General features: G+C 39.1%; 1 protein-coding gene across 1 annotated transcript; it reads left to right on the forward strand.

Moving 5' to 3' along the window:
* The first annotated feature begins 427 nt into the window (after positions 1-427).
* LOC128528418 (neuroblast differentiation-associated protein AHNAK) lies at positions 428-15,415 on the forward strand. Its single transcript, XM_053501240.1, is given in 9 exon segments — positions 428-457; positions 1,092-1,245; positions 1,333-1,490; positions 1,567-4,386; positions 5,335-5,631; positions 5,842-13,536; positions 13,585-13,855; positions 14,081-14,650; positions 14,653-15,415. Coding segments are annotated over 9 exon segments (12,048 nt in total). The 5' UTR covers positions 428-442; the 3' UTR covers positions 14,721-15,415.
* Positions 15,416-20,824: the final 5,409 nt, after the last annotated feature.

Raw genomic sequence — 20,824 nt, forward strand, 5'->3', positions numbered from 1 at the left:
GGAGAGCTTAAAATGTTGTTTTCATGTGGATTTTGTGAGATTTGGCTAGATATTTACTTCTACAATAACATTAATCTGTAATCAGAATAAAACATGTGGCATTTTGGGTTTTGCTGTATTGATTTAAAAAATACATATATTTGATGATATTATTAGGTGTGTGATGACCCTGAGGTTTTAGAGAGGGAGAGACCTCGTCCTCAAGGCTCTTCCCCAATAGAAGAATTTCCTGTTGAAAAACAGGTAACTACAATCTATTCAATATATTTAATACAGCTTCGGGTCTATTAAAATCTGTGATATATTGTTCTATATAATCTATAATCTATTGTTTTGTCAGGCTGAGGAGGATATGTCTGACCCAGTACACAAAAGTGAAAGCAACAAGAAAAGCAGAAAAGCAGGCTTTGGATCTCTGTTTGAGAAGCGCACATCTGACAGAATGAATGAAACAGAGGTAAAGTTTATTGGAATAATTTGTTTTTCATTACGCATAAAGTGGAACTTTAGATTGCGGGCATAATTGATTCTGGAAGCATGCTTGTATATCAAACTAATTTGCCCATAAGAAATAATAAAAACTTTGATAATTTGTTCCACAAACCAAAAATATTCATATACAAATAATTAATACAATATATAAAGTATTTTTTTTTTAAACCTGCGCTTCACCTTCCATGAAAGAATCAGGGGGGTCTACTTTGTAGGACGACTTTCACACACTCATGCGTGTTTTGTGTGCGCCTGCGTCTCACACACACACACACACACACACACACACACACACACACACACAGACACAATTCCATAGGGCAAGAGAGAAAAGAACCATTGGCTCACGTGATCACGTGACGTTCAGCAGACAAAGCTCATGCATACCACAATACTAAGGTATGAAGTCCTCAGTAGTTTAATAAGTAAATAAAATATGCCTACTTCAATATAAATATAAAGGACAATTGAAGGAAAAAACAAGTGATGCCTAACTAACAACATGGCAGTCCAGAGTTTGCTTTTTTATTTCTATGGTTACCATAGCATGTGATTAGCTCATTTTAATTAGCATTAAACTTTGCCATCTGTGGTTGCAGGACGTGCAGAGTGGTGAATCTGAAGTGATTGTGAAAACGGTGAAAGAAGCAAGTGTTGAGGGCTTAGTCGTGACTGGTGGAGGGAAAGAGGGGATCTTCATTAAAGAAGTGAAACTAGATTCACCTGCTTCCAAAGAACTGAGAGTGAAAGAGGGTATTAAACGATTTAAAACATAGCTTGTGTTTCACTGTACTGTAAAATTTGTGTCTTAAACATCTAATTTTTTTGCATCTCACTCAGGTGATCAAATACTAAGTGCTACAGTATACTTTGATAATGTTTCATATGAAGATGCTCTTCAAATTCTTGAGCGTGCTCAACCATATAAAATGGAAATTCTCCTAAGACGCAAAGTGGAACCAACCATACCAGAAAACGCTGAACTTTTGCATCCAGAGGTAACTGTAATAAATGTTTTCTTGCTTTAGCTTTTGTTATGTAAAGTACTTAGTGCTCTTTTATTTATTTTCCTAGGAAAAAGACCATGGGCCACCAGTGATGAGAAGCCAGAGGAAAATGAAAAAACAGCAGGAACGCATCTCATGGCCGAAGTTCCCATCCTTTGGCAAGGGACCTAAAGTGCAGTTCAACAGATCTCACAGCACATCAGAAGCAGAGGAACACAGGAAGTTAGAGCTGAGCCCATCAACAAGTGACAATGAATCTCCAACAAAATCTCCACTGAAATGTCCAGATGGAAAGGACAAAAAAAAAAAGCACAAGGTTGAACTTAAAATGAAGATGAAGGGCCACAGGAGCAAGTCTGTTGAGGAGGGTATATTAGAAGAAAAGGTTGCTGAGGGACATGAGGAAAAATTTCAAGATATCCTACAGGGTCTGGATGGAGCTGAATATGAGATTTCTACCGAGACTGAGAATGATGATCCATTTCAAATGGAACGGCATGAAGCTCATTTAATTAGTTTGGGCAACACATTAAAGACTACAGATATTTCAGTTGCTCTTGCAAATGGAGGAAAAAGAGAGAGTTCAGAAATGAAAGTCAAAGTTCATGAGGAGGATGCACCTGATATTGGAGCAGAAAACCAAGCAGAATCTTTCAAAGGTTTGCACACAATTTCAGCTCCACCAGCCCATGACAGTGATGTATTACCACAGACAGTGGTAGAAAAATTTGACGATGTTCTCAGCATAAAGGGAACAGGAAAAGATAGTTCAGAGAAAAATTTTTTGGAATTTGGGCATGCAGAACTTGGGATGCCAAATGTAGATATTTGTGTAGAAGCATCAAAAAAATCTCCAAGGATTGGTGATGAAAAGCAAAGGAGATCAGGGTTTCAAAATGAGAGTTATGGGATTCGAACCAGAGGTCCGATGGCAGACATTGCCACAGCAAAGTCCCACTTTGTTCGTACAGAAAACGGGCTTCAGTTCATTTCACCAGATTTTTCTGAGCTAATGCAAGTGGGGAAAACTAAAGACAAATTAACTGACAAAGAAGAAATCGAAACTTCCACGTCACCAACAGAAAGATTAATTCTAGCAGATCTAGATAGAACATCAACATTAAAATTTAAATTGCCAAACATAGAAACCTCTGGATTTGTACCAGATAAAGAAATAAAAATTTCAGAAGTGGAAAAAATTAGGACCCATCTACCTAAACGAGACGATATTGAAATTCCAGGAATGGAAAATAAAAAAATTAAACCCAGTCTTCAGACACCAGAAATTAAGCTAATAAAAACCGAGAAAAGTATGAATATTACAAAGGAGAGAGAAATCCAATATCATCAAATAGATGAAGAGTTTAATGTTGAGGATGTTAAAGTGGCTGTCTCCAAATTCCCTTGTTTTAAACTGCCTGAGGGAGACATAACAGGAGTTCTTGTGCAAAGAGAAATTACAATTATGGAACAGAAGTCAGAGAAGTCGACTCCTAGGGGATCTCCACGTAAAATATCTACCACGAGTACAGACAGTTGCACTAGTATCCTTAAAAGTAAAGTGGGTGAAGAAAAGTCACCATCTACTGATACTGTAGATAAGGACACAGCATTCAAGATGCCAAAAGTTGAACTACCATCTATTGATGAGCAAACATCAATACCTGTGATGAAAATAGACTACACACAGCTACAGATAACGGATTATGAGAGATTTGGAGGTATAAATTTCAAACTTCCAAAGCGGGAAGATATTGAAATACCAGGGATGGAAGCCATAAAGGAATCAAAACTACAAGACACAGCAATTAAAACAGTCAGTGGTGCAGACCTTGACAAAGCTGAAAGACCAAGAACTAAAAAACACAGTGACAAGAAAGGTCATGACAAGAAATCAAAGAAACCAAGCCAACATGAAAATCAGTCTCTAATTATTAGTACTGAATTACAGAAGAGAGATCCCTCTAAAATATATACTGAAGAAACAAGAATCCATGAAAAACAAACATTCAAAATACCCAAAATAGGGGACGTTGAGAATATAGATGCTCCAGTACAGGTCATTAATATTTTACAAGATACTATGGGAAAAAAGGACTTGCCACAAAAAACAGAAACTGGCAAAACAAAATATAAAATTCCCTCAATTACCCTGCCAGAATCTGGCACTAAAGTTCCAAGGGGAGTAGAAGATATCTCAGCTGAGGATGTACAAGTAGAAGAAGCTGAAATAATTTTACCAATGGATAAATTAAAAACATCAGATGAGCCTTTATTATCTAACTTAGAAGGCATTGATGTAAATAAAGATGGGCAGCCTGTCAATGTGTATGGCAGAGCTCATGATACTGAAGCTGGGCAAGGGACAAAGTTCAAACTGCCAAAATTTGAAATAAGCTTTCCAGAAGTAAAACCACCAAGAATTATTTGTACATCAAAGAAAGATGATGACAGTTCATTATCAGAAAAAGAAAGTGCTGAAATTCCAGTAGTACATTCCTCTAAAGCTGAACTACCAGATGTCAAACTTGATGTGGACACAGACCAAACAGAAATAAATTCTGAAATAACTAAAGTGAAAATTAAAAGACCAGGCTTTTCATTTCCCAGGTTTGGAATAGCTACATCAGAACATACAGCCCAAGAAGCTGATGTTAATCTCACAAATGTTGATATGTCTTTACCAGAGGGAAGTATAGAAACTCAGAGTCCAGACACAAAAATTGCAATATCAGTGAAAGAGGGTAAACAGAAGGATGCAACAAAGTTCAAAATTCCTTCAATCAAATTTCCACATTTTGGAGCCAAAGTTACAAAGGCAGTGGTGGAGACCTCTTATGTGGAGCCTGATGTTAAAGGAGCTCAAATAAGTTTGCCACATACAGAGGTAAAATTCCCCACCGAGCCGATTACTATTAAAGACTCTGATGAAGACAAAGAAAAGGAATCTGAATTTATTTTTATGGACATCCAAGGAGAGATGCAAAGGAGTAAATTAAAAACGGAAAAATTTCCTAAAGCAAAAGAACCAAAAATAGATATAAGTTCAGATATTGACATTTCAAAGGAAAAATTAAAGATGAATCCTCCTGATATTGAAGTACAAGCTGGGACACATGAAGTGAAAGTAGACCTGCCATTTGGAATGAGCATTCCAAAGACAGGAAGAGAGATCCTTGAAGTGAATGTAGATGTTAAAGGACCTGAAATAGTTCTACCGGATGCAAAGATAAAATTATCAGCTGAGCCTCTATCTGTGGATTTAAAAGGGCCTGATGCAGACAAAGAAATAAAAACTAGTATGAAAATGAGAGATCAGGATTTCCAGATTAAGGAGCAAGGGAGTAAACCTAAATTTTCAAAATTTGGAATCAGCCTTCCTGAAGTAAAAGGTGCAAAAGGAGATGCAAGTTCAGAGAAGGTAACGATTGGTATTTCTGTACCAACAGCAGAACTGCATCCTTCTGATGTTGAATTGCAAGATGGAACAGTGGAAGTTAAATCTGACCTGTCAGAAGTGGATTCTAAAGATTTCAAAGTAAAAATAAAGACACCAGGCTTTTCGTTTCCTAGAATTGGATTTGATAAATCAGAAATTAAAGCACCTGAAGTTGATGTGTCTTTGCCTGAAGGAAATTTAGAAATTGAAAAGCCAACTGCCGATGTAACAGTAGCAATAGAAGATGCAGAACTACAAGGCCGGTCACAGTTTAGTTCTAAATTTCCTTCAATCACCTTTCCAAAGTTTGGCATTAAAGGTCCAAAAGCATCAGTGGAGATCCCTGATGTGGATGTAGAGGTTAAAGGACCGGAAATAGGCCTACCTGAGGCAGAGATAAAATTGTCAGCTGAGCCACTCTCAGTGGATGTAAAAGGGCCTGATGCAGACAAACAAACCAAATCTGTCAGTGTGGAAATAAAAGATCAGGATATTCAAATGAAGGAGCAAGGGACTAAATTCAAATTGCCAAAATTTGGAATCAGTCTTCCTGAAATAAAAGGTCCAAAAATAGATGTAAGTTCAGACAAGGCAGAGATTGACATTTCTGTACCCAAGGAGAAAGTAGAAGTTCATCTACCTGATGTTGAAGTTCAGGGTGTAACAGCTGAAGTAAAAGCTGACCTGCCAGAAGTGGATTCCAAAGATTTTGAAGTAAAAATGAAAACACCAGGCTTTTCGTTTCCTAAAATTGGATTTGATAAATCAGAAGTTAAGGCACCTGAAGTTGATGTGTCTTTGCCTGAAGGAAATTTGGAGATAGAAAAGCCAACTACCGATGTAACGGTATCAATAGAAGATGCAGAAATAAAAGGACGGTCAAAGTTTGGTTCTCCAACTAAGTTCAAATTGCCTTCAATCAACTTCCCAAAGTTTGGCATTAAAGGTCCAAAAGCATCAGTGGAGATCCCCGATGTGGATGTAGAGGTTAAAGGACCTGAAATAGGTCTACCTGAGGCAGAGATAAAATTGTCAGGTGAGCCACTCTCAGTGGATGTAAAAGGGCCTGATGCAGACAAAGAAACCAAATCTGTCAGTATGGAAATAAAAGATCAGGATTTTCAAGTGAAGGAGCAGGGGACAAAATTCAAATTGCCAAAATTTGGAATCAGTCTTCCTGAAATAAAAGGTCCAAAAATAGATGTAAGTTCAGACAAGGCAGAGATTGACATTTCTGTACCCAAGGGGAAAGTAGAAGTTCATCCACCTGATGTTAAAGGTGAGGGTGTAACAGCTGAAGCAAAAGCTGACCTGCCAGAAGTGGATTCCAAAGATTTTGAATTAAAAATGAAGACACCAGGCTTTTCGTTTCCTAAAATTGGATTTGATAAATCAGAAGTTAAGCCACCTGAATTTGGTGTGTCTTTGCCTGAAGGAAATTTAGAGATAGGAAAGCCAACCACCGATGTAACGGTATCAATAGAAGATGCAGAACTAAAAGGACGGTCAAAGTTTGGTTCTCCAACTAAGTTCAAATTGCCTTCAATCAACTTCCCAAAGTTTGGCGTTAAAGGTCCAAAAGCATCAGTAGATATCCCTGATGTGGATGCAGAGGTTAAAGGACCGGAAATAAGTCTACCTGAGGCAGAGATAAAATTGTCAGCTGATCCACTCTCAGTGGATGTAAAAGGGCCTGATGCAGACAAACAAACCAAATCTGTCAGTGTGGAAATAAAAGATCAGGATATTCAAATAAAGGAGCACGGGACTAAATTCAAATTGCCAAAATTTGGAATCAGTCTTCCTGAAATAAAAGGTCCAAAAATAGATGTAGGTTCAGACAAGGCAGAGATTGACATTTCTGTACCAAAGGGAAAAGTAGAAGTTCATCTACCTGATGTTGAAGTTCAGGGTGTAACAGCTGAAGTAAAAGCTGACCTGCCAGAAGTGGATTCCAAAGATTTTGAAGTAAAAATGAAAACACCAGGCTTTTCGTTTCCTAAAATTGGATTTGATAAATCAGAAGTTAAGGCACCTGAAGTTGATGTGTCTTTGCCTGAAGGAAATTTGGAGATAGAAAAGCCAACCACCGATGTAACAGTATCAATAGAAGATGCAGAAATAAAAGGACGGTCACAGTTTGGTTCTCCAACTAAGTTTAAATTGCCTTCAATCAACTTCCCAAAGTTTGGCATTAAAGGTCCAAAAGCATCAGTGGAGATCCCCGATGTGGATGTAGAGGTTAAAGGACCGGAAATAAGTTTACCAGAGGCAGAGATAAAATTGTCAGCTGAGCCACTCTCAGTGGATGTAAAAGGGCCTGATGCAGACAAACAAACCAAATCTGTCAGTATGGAAATAAAAGATCAGGATATTCAAATGAAGGAGCAAGGGACTAAATTCAAATTGCCAAAATTTGGAATCAGTCTTCCTGAAATAAAAGGTCCAAAAATAGATGTAAGTTCAGACAAGGCAGAGATTGACATTTCTGTTCCCAAGGAGAAAGTAGAAGTTCATCTACCTGATGTTGAAGTTCAGGGTGTAACAGCTGAAGTAAAAGCTGACCTGCCAGAAGTGGATTCCAAAGATTTTGAAGTAAAAATGAAAACACCCGGCTTTTCGTTTCCTAAAATTGGATTTGATAAATCAGAAGTTAAGGCACCTGAAGTTGATGTGTCTTTGCCTGAAGGAAATTTGGAGATAGAAAAGCCAACTACCGATGTAACGGTATCAATAGAAGATGCAGAAATAAAAGGACGGTCAAAGTTTGGTTCTCCAACTAAGTTTAAATTGCCTTCAATCAACTTCCCAAAGTTTGGCATTAAAGGTCCAAAAGCATCAGTGGAGATCCCCGATGTGGATGTAGAGGTTAAAGGACCGGAAATAAGTTTACCAGAGGCAGAGATAAAATTCTCAGCTGATCCACTCTCAGTGGATGTAAAAGGGCCTGATGCAGACAAACAAACCAAATCTGTCAGTGTGGAAATAAAAGATCAGGATATTCAAATGAAGGAGCAAGGGACTAAATTCAAATTGCCAAAATTTGGAATCAGTCTTCCTGAAATAAAAGGTCCAAAAATAGATGTAAGTTCAGACAAGGCAGAGATTGACATTTCTGTACCCAAGGAGAAAGTAGAAGTTCATCTACCTGATGTTGAAGTTCAGGGTGTAACAGCTGAAGTAAAAGCTGACCTGCCAGAAGTGGATTCCAAAGATTTTGAAGTAAAAATGAAAACACCTGGCTTTTCGTTTCCTAAAATTGGATTTGATAAATCAGAAGTTAAGGCACCTGAAGTTGATGTGTCTTTGCCTGAAGGAAATTTGGAGATAGAAAAGCCAACTACCGATGTAACGGTATCAATAGAAGATGCAGAAATAAAAGGACGGTCAAAGTTTGGTTCTCCAACTAAGTTTAAATTGCCTTCAATCAACTTCCCAAAGTTTGGCATTAAAGGTCCAAAAGCATCAGTGGAGATCCCTGATGTGGATGTAGAGGTTAAAGGACCTGAAATAGGTCTACCTGAGGCAGAGATAAAATTGTCAGGTGAGCCACTCTCAGTGGATGTAAATTGGCCTGATGCAGACAAACAAACCAAATCTGTCAGTGTGGAAATAAAAGATCAGGATATTCAAATGAAGGAGCAAGGGACTAAATTCAAATTGCCAAAATTTGGAATCAGTCTTCCTGAAATAAAAGGTCCAAAAATAGATGTAAGTTCAGACAAGGCAGAGATTGACATTTCTGTACCCAAGGAGAAAGTAGAAGTTCATCTACCTGATGTTGAAGTTCAGGGTATAACAGCTGAAGTAAAAGCTGACCTGCCAGAAGTGGATTCCAAAGATTTTGAAGTAAAAATGAAAACACCCGGCTTTTCGTTTCCTAAAATTGGATTTGATAAATCAGAAGTTAAGGCACCTGAAGTTGATGTGTCTTTGCCTGAAGGAAATTTGGAGATAGAAAAGCCAACTACCGATGTAACGGTATCAATAGAAGATGCAGAAATAAAAGGACGGTCAAAGTTTGGTTCTCCAACTAAGTTCAAATTGCCTTCAATCAACTTCCCAAAGTTTGGCGTTAAAGGTCCAAAAGCATCAGTGGAGATCCCTGATGTGGATGTAGAAGTTAAAGGACCGGAAATAAGTTTACCAGAGGCAGAGATAAAATTGTCAGCTGATCCACTCTCAGTGGATGTAAAAGGGCCTGATGCAGACAAACAAACCAAATCTGTCAGTGTGGAAATAAAAGATCAGGATATTCAAATGAAGGAGCAAGGGACTAAATTCAAATTGCCAAAATTTGGAATCAGTCTTCCTGAAATAAAAGGTCCAAAAATAGATGTAAGTTCAGACAAGGCAAAGATTGACATTTCTGTACCCAAGGAGAAAGTAGAAGTTCATCTACCTGATGTTGAAGTTCAGGGTGTAACAGCTGAAGTAAAAGCTGACCTGCCAGAAGTGGATTCCAAAGATTTTGAAGTAAAAATGAAAACACCTGGCTTTTCGTTTCCTAAAATTGGATTTGATAAATCAGAAGTTAAGGCACCTGAAGTTGATGTTTCTTTGCCTGAAGGAAATTTGGAGATAGAAAAGCCAACTACCGATGTAACGGTATCAATAGAAGATGCAGAAATAAAAGGACGGTCAAAGTTTGGTTCTCCAACTAAGTTTAAATTGCCTTCAATCAACTTCCCAAAGTTTGGCATTAAAGGTCCAAAAGCATCAGTGGAGATTCCTGATGTGGATGTAGAGGTTAAAGGACCTGAAATAGGTCTACCTGAGGCAGAGATAAAATTGTCAGGTGAGCCACTCTTAGTGGATGTAAAGGGGCCTGATGCAGACAAACAAACCAAATCTATCAGTGTGGAAATAAAAGATCAGGATATTCAAATGAAGGAGCAAGGGACTAAATTCAAATTGCCAAAATTTGGAATCAGTCTTCCTGAAATAAAAGGTCCAAAAATAGATGTAAGTTCAGACAAGGCAGAGATTGACATTTCTGTACCCAAGGAGAAAGTAGAAGTTCATCTACCTGATGTTGAAGTTCAGGGTGTAACAGCTGAAGTAAAAGCTGACCTGCCAGAAGTGGATTCCAAAGATTTTGAAGTAAAAATGAAAACACCCGGCTTTTCGTTTCCTAAAATTAGATTTGATAAATCAGAAGTTAAGGCACCTGAAGTTGATGTGTCTTTGCCTGAAGGAAATTTGGAGATAGAAAAGCCAACTACCGATGTAACGGTATCAATAGAAGATGCAGAAATAAAAGGACGGTCAAAGTTTGGTTCTCCAACTAAGTTTAAATTGCCTTCAATCAACTTCCCAAAGTTTGGCATTAAAGGTCCAAAAGCATCAGTGGAGATCCCTGATGTGGATGTACAGGTTAAAGGACCTGAAATAGGTCTACCTGAGGCAGAGATAAAATTGTCAGGTGAGCCACTCTCAGTGGATGTAAAGGGGCCTGATGCAGACAAACAAACCAAATCTGTCAGTGTGGAATTAAAAGATCAGGATATTCAAATGAAGGAGCAAGGGACTAAATTCAAATTGCCAAAATTTGGAATCAGTCTTCCTGAAATAAAAGGTCCAAAAATAGATGTAAGTTCAGACAAGGCAGAGATTGACATTTCTGTACCCAAGGAGAAAGTAGAAGTTCATCTACCTGATGTTGAAGTTCAGGGTGTAACAGCTGAAGTAAAAGCTGACCTGCCAGAAGTGGATTCCAAAGATTTTGAAGTAAAAATGAAAACACCCGGCTTTTCGTTTCCTAAAATTGGATTTGATAAATCAGAAGTTAAGGCACCTGAAGTTGATGTGTCTTTGCCTGAAGGAAATTTGGAGATAGAAAAGCCAACTACCGATGTAACGGTATCAATAGAAGATGCAGAAATAAAAGGACGGTCAAAGTTTGGTTCTCCAACTAAGTTCAAATTGCCTTCAATCAACTTCCCAAAGTTTGGCGTTAAAGGTCCAAAAGCATCAGTGGAGATCCCTGATGTGGATGTAGAGGTTAAAGGACCGGAAATAAGTTTACCAGAGGCAGAGATAAAATTGTCAGCTGAGCCACTCTCAGTGGATGTAAAAGGGCCTGATGCAGACAAACAAACCAAATCTGTCAGTATGGAAATAAAAGATCAGGATATTCAAATGAAGGAGCAAGGGACTAAATTCAAATTGCCAAAATTTGGAATCAGTCTTCCTGAAATAAAAGGTCCAAAAATAGATGTAAGTTCAGACAAGGCAGAGATTGACATTTCTGTACCCAAGGAGAAAGTAGAAGTTCATCTACCTGATGTTGAAGTTCAGGGTGTAACAGCTGAAGTAAAAGCTGACCTGCCAGAAGTGGATTCCAAAGATTTTGAAGTAAAAATGAAAACACCCGGCTTTTCGTTTCCTAAAATTGGATTTGATAAATCAGAAGTTAAGGCACCTGAAGTTGATGTGTCTTTGCCTGAAGGAAATTTGGAGATAGAAAAGCCAACTACCGATGTAACGGTATCAATAGAAGATGCAGAAATAAAAGGACGGTCAAAGTTTGGTTCTCCAACTAAGTTCAAATTGCCTTCAATCAACTTCCCAAAGTTTGGCATTAAAGGTCCAAAAGCATCAGTGGAGATCCCCGATGTGGATGTAGAGGTTAAAGGACCTGAAATAGGTCTACCTGAGGCAGAGATAAAATTGTCAGGTGAGCCACTCTCAGTGGATGTAAAAGGGCCTGATGCAGACAAAGAAACCAAATCTGTCAGTATGGAATTAAAAGATCAGGATTTTCAAGTGAAGGAGCAAGGGACAAAATTCAAATTGCCAAAATTTGGAATCAGTCTTCCTGAAATAAAAGGTCCAAAAATAGATGTAAGTTCAGACAAGGCAGAGATTGACATTTCTGTACCCAAGGGGAAAGTAGAAGTTCATCCACCTGATGTTAAAGGTGAGGGTGTAACAGCTGAAGCAAAAGCTGACCTGCCAGAAGTGGATTCCAAAGATTTAGAATTAAAAATGAAGACACCAGGCTTTTCGTTTCCTAAAATTGGATTTGATAAATCAGAAGTTAAGCCACCTGAATTTGGTGTGTCTTTGCCTGAAGGAAATTTAGAGATAGGAAAGCCAACCACCGATGTAACGGTATCAATAGAAGATGCAGAACTAAAAGGACGGTCAAAGTTTGGTTCTCCAACTAAGTTCAAATTGCCTTCAATCAACTTCCCAAAGTTTGGCGTTAAAGGTCCAAAAACATCAGTAGATATCCCTGATGTGGATGTAGAGGTTAAAGGACCTGAAATAGGTCTACCTGAGGCAGAGATAAAATTGTCAGCTGAGCCACTCTCAGTGGATGTAAAAGGGCCTGATGCAGACAAACAAACCAAATCTGTCAGTGTGGAAATAAAAGATCAGGATATTCAAATGAAGGAGCAAGGGACTAAATTCAAATTGCCAAAATTTGGAACCAGTCTTCCTGAAATAAAAGGTCCAAAAATAGATGTAGGTTCAGACAAGGCAGAGATTGACATTTCTGTACCAAAGGGAAAAGTAGAAGTTCATCTACCTGATGTTGAAGTTCAGGGTGTAACAGCTGAAGTAAAAGCTGACCTGCCAGAAGTGGATTCCAAAGATTTTGAAGTAAAAATGAAAACACCAGGCTTTTCGTTTCCTAAAATTGGATTTGATAAATCAGAAGTTAAGGCACCTGAAGTTGATGTGTCTTTGCCTGAAGGAAATTTAGAGATAGAAAAGCCAACTACCGATGTAACAGTATCAATAGAAGATGCAGAACTAAAAGGACGGTCAAAGTTTGGTTCTCCAACTAAGTTTAAATTGCCTTCAATCAACTTCCCAAAGTTTGGCATTAAAGGTCCAAAAGCATCAGTGGAGATCCCCGATGTGGATGTAGAGGTTAAAGGACCTGAAATAGGTCTACCAGAGGCAGAGATAAAATTGTCAGCTGAGCCACTCTCAGTGGATGTAAAAGGGCCTGATGCAGACAAAGAAACCAAATCTGTCAGTGTGGAAATAAAAGATCAGGATTTTCAAATGAAGGAGCAAGGGACTAAATTTAAATTGCCAAAATTTGGAATCAGTCTTCCTGAAATAAAAGGTCCAAAAATAGATGTAAGTTCAGACAAGGCAGAGATTGACATTTCTGTACCCAAGGAGAAAGTAGAAGTTCATCTACCTGATGTTGAAGTTCAGGGTGTAACAGCTGAAGTAAAAGCTGACCTGCCAGAAGTGGATCCTAAAGATAGTGACATAAAAATGAAGAGACCAGGATTGTCTTTTTCCAAATTAAGTAAATCAGACAGCAAGGTTCCTGCAAGCGATCTGAGTCTCCAAGTTGCTAATATTTCTGTGCCAGAGAAATCCAAAATAGAAGGACCAACCACAGAAATTACTGCAGAACAAAACCTTCTAACCAAGTCTAGTTCACCAACCAAATTAAAACTTTCCTCAATAAATATCCCAAAATTTGTTAAAGGACTTGAAGTAAGTTTACCAGATGCAGATATTTCAGCTAAGTCAGTTTCAGAGGATATAAAAGAACATGCTGTAACCAAAGATTATCATTCTGGAATGGCACACCCAAAAGGTAAAGACCCAGAAATCAATATAGTCAGTAAAAGTACATCAAAGGCAGAAAGTGGCATTTCCTCGACAAAGGAAGTGAAAATACAGTCTCTTAATGTTAAAGTTAAGAAAGTGGAAGTAAACAATGAAGAACCCATAACACAAATGGATTCCCTAATGGAAACATATATCGCTGAAAATGATAAAGCTTACGTTGACATCTTGGAATCAAAACAAAAATACACACAAAGAGTTAAAACATCCTCCAAATTCATTTTGCCAACACTTGGTGATGTTTTCAGTGGCTTTGACGTTGAATTTAATGTTCCTGCATTTGATGAAATTGAAGGAGCAAAGAAAATATATTCCGATATTCCTCTGACAAAAGAAGAATGTAACATTTCAGTTAAAGGTCAGTTTTCGGCAGAGAGTGTTTCAAAACATAAAGATGAAGGAGCTCAAGAAAAATCTAAGATAGATCAAAACTTTTTGGGTGGGCAGAAACAAACACAACCTGAAATCAGTGACTGGTTTCGATTTCCAGCGTTCTCCTCTCCAACCAAAACATCCAAAGACAATGAGGGAATAACTTTCCAATTACTCAGAAAAGCTGAACCCAGTCCAGAAAATGACATTAATGAAAATGAGTGCAAAAGAAGTTTCACAAGAGAGTTTGATGAGGACAATATTAGTCCAACTTTATCATTTAGTTCGTCTGATGCTTTTGCAGATATAAGTTCTGCACTTACAACTGAACAGATTAGCCTATCCCTACCCAGCCCTACAAAGGTCAAAGTAAAATATTCTGAACCTATTGCTAATGCTGAAGGGAGTGACATTCATATTGTTACTTCAACAGCCAGGACTGAACTAATATCCATTGAGCCTCATCAGCCAGAGAAAGTGAACATTCCATTTTCTTCTGAAACTTCCTCCTCTTCAGTGGATACTCTAAAACAAATATCAGGACACATAGTTGTGGCAAATGTGCAAAGTGTTTCTAAAACAGAACATGCTACAATCATCACTAAAGTAGATACACAAGATCTCAATACATTGCCTGCAGAAAATGTCACTGACTCAATGTTGTCAACTGAGGAAACAACAATTCAAACGGAACGTAGAACCATTTACCAGAAGCACTCTATAAAGGAGGTTCGTAAGTGATGATAATGTATGTGACACAGATAATACAGGTTTTTGAAGGTGGCTTTAATAAGACTTTGTGATGACATAGCATCCTGAAATCAAGAGTTTTGTTGTTTTTTGTTAGTTTTTTGAGGGAGTGAAGTAAAGCAATTATACTGGGCACTGACACATTACAGTACTAAAGCATATACTGTAGATTCATCAACAGGTGAAGGAAAATAATTTGAGCTAACACTTAAAATTAGATTGATGGCTGTGTAAAGCAGAGAAATCAGTGTGGTCTCACAAATCCTACACATTTGCATTAAGCATGGGTTGTATAACTTGGTATCATGCTTCAGAATGCATTTTTATTACTTGTGTAAACAAATGTGTTGTATGTGTGTAATGTGTGTAAATGTAATGCAAGTTAGGGCTAAGACCAACACCTACTTAATACCATAATTAAATAAATTTGGTTAATTAGAATATTTAGTATAAAGCAGCAAAATTGTTTAAAGTGTTCTCATGGTCATATACATAAACTGTGTCACATTAAGAGATGTCTATTACATTTTATATATATATGACTATTGAAAATTAATAATAGAGCAACATTCTTTTGCAAAACTCTCATTGTAATTTATTATTGTGTTGCCATGAACTATAATCATGAAAAGTGTACCCATCTAAAATTTTAAAAGTGCATTTAAATTTTTTTTAGCCAAGTTCCCTTTCTTGTCCTGCATTATTGTAAAACACATCATTGTATTTACATCTAAAAATATGCCACAATAAATCCTACTAAAATAAAAATGGTTATCTAACTCTTGAATATTCTTGCTATATTTTTATGGGAAAACCCACAGACTTTGGGAGAAGTTCCTATATGCTCTCACTCTCTGGAAGTGCACTAGACATATTTGTTGTAGCACAGCAAAATTAAAGCTAAAAGTCTACACTTTAATCACATGATGTTGAATGTGTCCCAGGCCTTTTTATTCATCATCAGTATATGAAATGACTAAGGCTCCTGAGGCAGTGTACTGTCAAACTCCAAAATCTAATAGAAAGTCTTCCCAGAAGAGTGGAGCTTATTATAACAACAAGGGAAATAAATAATTATAGAAGACCATGAAGTAAGTCCCCTATGGCATTCTACAAAATATCAGTGAATGCAGCAGGAATGGGGTCTAAATAACAAAATGTGCATTTATATCAAGTTCAGACTAATTATACATACTACTTATACTACATATTACTTAGATATGTTCCTGTCACGTTCAAAATGCATTATCATGCACATATAGAACTATTATGCACATTATCATGCTTTCACCAGGTCCAGTGAAGTTGCACCGATTTATTACTATGTCTGATCAAATTGCATCACACTCTTAGCAGGTGCTTATCACATGCTACCACTTTGTCATTGCATCCAGTTGGTTGGTAAATATCGTGACATTAGCAGTGCATTTTATTAACAGTATTTATGCTAAATTCTACATTGGGACATCTATAAACAGGACATAATTGACCGTAGGACTGTCAGGTCATTGACATGATGGAAGCAAAACGCTTGAAGGACTAAATAAGGGTGACCAGTTAATGGTTTTTATTATTAACTGGAAATCAGCCGTGGGCAAAAGTTTCGACATCAAAACTGATGGTAGCACTTACCTTCATACATTTCAAGAAAAGGCAGCAAAGAAGACATCTCTCTCCATGAAAAACATCAGGGATGGACTGATATTCTGCAAAAGGTACAGGGATTGGACTGCTGAGGACTGGGGTCTAGTCATTTTCTCTGATGAATCCCCTTTCCAAATGTTTGGGGTATCTGAAAAAAAGCTTGTCTGGTGAAGAAAAAGTGAATGCTATCATCAATCCTGTGTCATGCCAAGACCATTCATGTGTGGGGTTGCTTCTCAGCCAAGAGAGTGGGCTCATTCACAATTTTGCTTAAGAACACAAAGAATGGTACAAAAAACATTGGATCCATAGCCAGGAAACTCCCTTTAATCCCTTTGAGAATTTGTGGTCAATCCTTAAGAAGTGGGGGGACAAACAAAAACCCACAAATTCTGTCAAACTCCAAGCTTTGATTATGCAAGAATGGGCTACCATCAGTCAGAATGTGGCACAGAAGTTGGACTGACAGCCTGCCATGGTGAATTTGCAGATGTCTTGATAAAGAAGTGTCAACACTGCAAATACTAAGTCTTTGCATAAACTTCATGTTATTGTCAATAAACGTACTGTCTCATTGCCCTGCACTGGTGGTAGGAGGGCTCTGGAACTGCCAATCTGCTGTAATGAAAGCAGATTTTATCTCTGCTCTAGCTACCCATTACTCTTTTGACTTTCTGGCACTAACTGAGACCTGGATATCTCCTCAGAACTCAGCTACACCGGCTGCCCTATCCTCTGTCTATGTATTCTCTCACACTCCACGAGAAACTGGCAGAGGTGGTGGTACGGGTCTCCTGTTGTCTAAGAGATGGTCCTTCTCGCCTATCACCCTGTCTCATCTCAGTTTTTCATCATTTGAATTTCACGCAGTTAAGGTAACCTCTCCAATTAACCTCCACATCTTAGTTATTTACCATCCTCCTGGCTCTCTAGGAAACTTTCTAGATGAAATGGACATGCTTCTTAGTCTTTTTCCTTCTGCTAACACTCCTTTTACTGTTCTAGGAGATTTCAACCTTCCATCTGATAAACTCCAATCCTCTTTCCTGCTCCCTCTCCTTAACTCCTTCTCTTAAACTCTAAACAGCTGCCCTCCAACACACAAGGCAGGAAATTCTCTCGACCTTGTTTTTTGCCGCCCTTCCCCAGTCACCGATATCACTACTATTCCTTTTCATAAATCTAATCATTATCTGGTATCCTTCCCCAAAACCCTTCCTATTCTATGTAAACCTAACCACCAAAATGTCTCTTTTACCCGCAGAAACCTTCACTCTGTCTCCCCTTCCTCTGTGTCTTCATGCACCCTATCGTTCCTCCCAGACCCAGACTCCTTCTTCTCTCTACCACTAGAGACTGCAACTGAAACTTTGCCAAAACCACCTTCTTCAGACAAAAGTTAGAAGCCTCTGCACATGATCCTGGCAAACGCCACAACATCTTCTCCTCACTACTCAACCCACCGACTCCTCCTGCCCCTTACTCTCTGACTGCTGACAATTTTGCCACACTCTATGATGGGAAGATTGCAACAATCCGCCAGTCCTTCGCTCTCAACCAAACTCCTATGGACCTCAGGACCTTCCCTTCCCTTCCTTAGCAGAATTCTCCAACTTGTCATCTGATGAGATTCAACAGATCATCTCGTCATCTAACCCCAACACCTGTTCATTAGACCTACAGTAATCCCTTCCACAATGCTCCAGGCCATCCCACGAGACCTCCTTCCCTTCACCACAGCCATCATCAACCATTCCATATCATCTGGTCATGTTTCTGCTGCTTTTAAGAAGGCAAGGGTTATTCCCATCCTCAAGAAACCCTGCCTGGACCCATCAAAAGTTAACAACTATTTAGAATCACTGCTCTCTTTTATTTCCAAAATTTTTGAAAGAGCTGTTTATAACCAAATGTCTCTATATCTCTCACAGAACAACCTTAATGATCCCAACCAATCTGGATTCAAAGTGGCACATTCCACAGAGACTGCCCTTCTGTCAGTCACTGAGAAGCTCCATGCTGCTAGATCTGCTAAACTGTCATCTGTCCTCATCCTCCTGGACCTGTCAGCTGCATTTGACATGGTGAACCACAAGATTCTATTATCTATTCTTACAAGCCTTGGAATTTGTGGAACAGCGTGGCAATGGTTTGCTTCTTACCTAGAAGATAGGTCATATGAGGTAACATGGATGGGATCTACATCTGCCCCACGTAGACTCTCTACTGGTGTCCCGCAGGGCTCAGTACTTGGTCCTCTTCTGTTCTCCCTCTATACCCGGTCTCTTGGTAAGGTCATATCATCGCATGGATTTTCATACCATTGTTATGCAGATGACACCCAACTTGTTCTCTCCTTTCCTCTCTCTGACACTCAGGTTTCCACCCGGATCTCAGCATGTCTGGCAGACATCTCATTCTGGATGGCTTCTCATCAGCTGAAGCTCAATCTCAGTAAAAACCGAACTGTTGTTTATCCCTTGTGACTCATCCCCAGGTCAAGACCTTGTGATATCCCTGGACAACAACCAAATCACTCCTTCAGCCACCGCCTGCAATCTTGGGGTAACCGTGGACAATCATTTGTCATTTTCCCCACACATTGCTAACCTTACTTGCTCTTGTTGATTTCTTCTATACAATATCAGAAGAATTCACCCATTTCTTTCTTCACAGGCTACTCAGGTGCTTGTTCAGTCCCTTGTTATTTCAAGACTGGACTACTGCAACTCACTCCTGGCAGGCCTGCCTCTGTCCACGATTCGTCCTCTGCAACTGATCCAGAGTGTAGCAGCACGTCTCGTTTTTAACCTTCCCAAGTTCTCCCACCCCACCCCACTCCTCCGCTCCTTGCACTGGCTTCCTGTAGCTGCCCGCATCAAATTCAAAACGCTGATGCTTGCCTACAAAGCTAAAAATGGCCCAGCACTCACTTACCTCTCTGGGCTAATTACACCATGCACTGCACCAAGTTCCCTCTGATCCTCCAGCACTGCTCGCCTCATCCCACCATCTCCCAGGGATCGAGGGCGGCATTTATCCAGGCTCTTTTCTGTTCTGGCACCTAGGTGGTGGAATTAACTTCCTCTAGATGTCCGTACAGCAGAGACTTTGACTATCTTTAAACGGCGACTCAAGACGCATCTGTTTCTCCAGTACTTGGACTAACCCCCAACCCCCTCCCCCAGGTTGTGTTGGACTAATGGCACTTAGTTATTAACCTAGTTAACTCAGTGTAAGTATGTATCCAATGATGTAAACATTAAAGCACTTTATGTAAGTCGCTCTGGATAAGAGCGTCTGCCAAATGCCTAAATGTAAATGTAAATATTTGAAGTGATCAATCAACTAGACAGTTCCCTCTCACCCTACCACTACTCTACCTGTTTATTCTGTTCCATTAACTGTTAATTTCTACTTGTTTGTTAGCTTACCCATCAAATCAGATTCAGTATAGCTGAGAGCAATTCTCATGCCCCAACATATGACAGACATCATAGCTCAAACAAAAAAAGGTGTGAACAGGCTGCTAGGGCTGATGGAGTCCTACCCGTCCTAAGGTTGGCAGACTTATTCTCACAGATGAAAGGAGAGGTGTGGCATAGTAAAGCATACATGCTTGTTTATCAGACCAGTTATTTATCATACACAGTAAAAAGACAAAGAAAATTTGCCTGTATAAACCAGATTATTCCACTGCAATAGTCTTTACCATGGTCTATTATCACGCTGGTTGTCTATTGGTGAGTTTCATCCTCATAGGTATTACTAAGAAGTGTAGCACACATCCCAACAGCAAATGTTACATATTTTCCATGGTCAAAATTTCCACCCTGATGATATGAGCATGAAAGGTCATCTCTGAACACCATCCTAGTTTGAACAATCATTTGTAAGTTCTTCATGACATTTTTGCAAGGAGTATTGAGGTGCTAAATACCAGCCAAGGTAAGAGAAAACAGAGTGTCCTTATGGATATAGTTAACTGACACAATGAGCACATACAGTAGGTGAAGGTCTCAACCAGGGACGGATTACGGACCGGGCCAGCGGGGCCACTGCCCAGGGCCCTTGGGGTGCAGGGGGCCCGTGGGGCCCCTAGCCCAAAACAATTTGCAACGCTTATCAACAATGTATTTTCGTTTGGGGTCGGTGCTTTCAGGGGGCCCCCGGCCCTGCCATAGGAAATTTAAAGGGAAATGGGTGCATGGGAGCCTACTTTTAGAAGGCCCTCTTATGGTCCTGGCTTCTGGCTACGAGGGGGTCCTAGGGAGGATGTGGGCTTTGGGGGCTTTTAAAGGGCCCTCTGAATATGAGGGCCCTACTAGAAACTTTTGTAAATCCAATAGAAACTTTTATTCCAGATTACCTTACACATATTCACTTCACATTACTTAAAGATTCATAAACTCTTTGTAATATTTAGTCCTGCTAACCTATTTATACCAACCAGTACTGTTCATATGTAAGTGTGCTTTGTGCTTGTTATATACCTACTTGGCATAATATTTTT

Source organism: Clarias gariepinus, chromosome 8 (assembly GCF_024256425.1).
Source record: "Clarias gariepinus isolate MV-2021 ecotype Netherlands chromosome 8, CGAR_prim_01v2, whole genome shotgun sequence".
Classification (NCBI taxonomy): Eukaryota; Metazoa; Chordata; class Actinopteri; order Siluriformes; family Clariidae; genus Clarias; species Clarias gariepinus.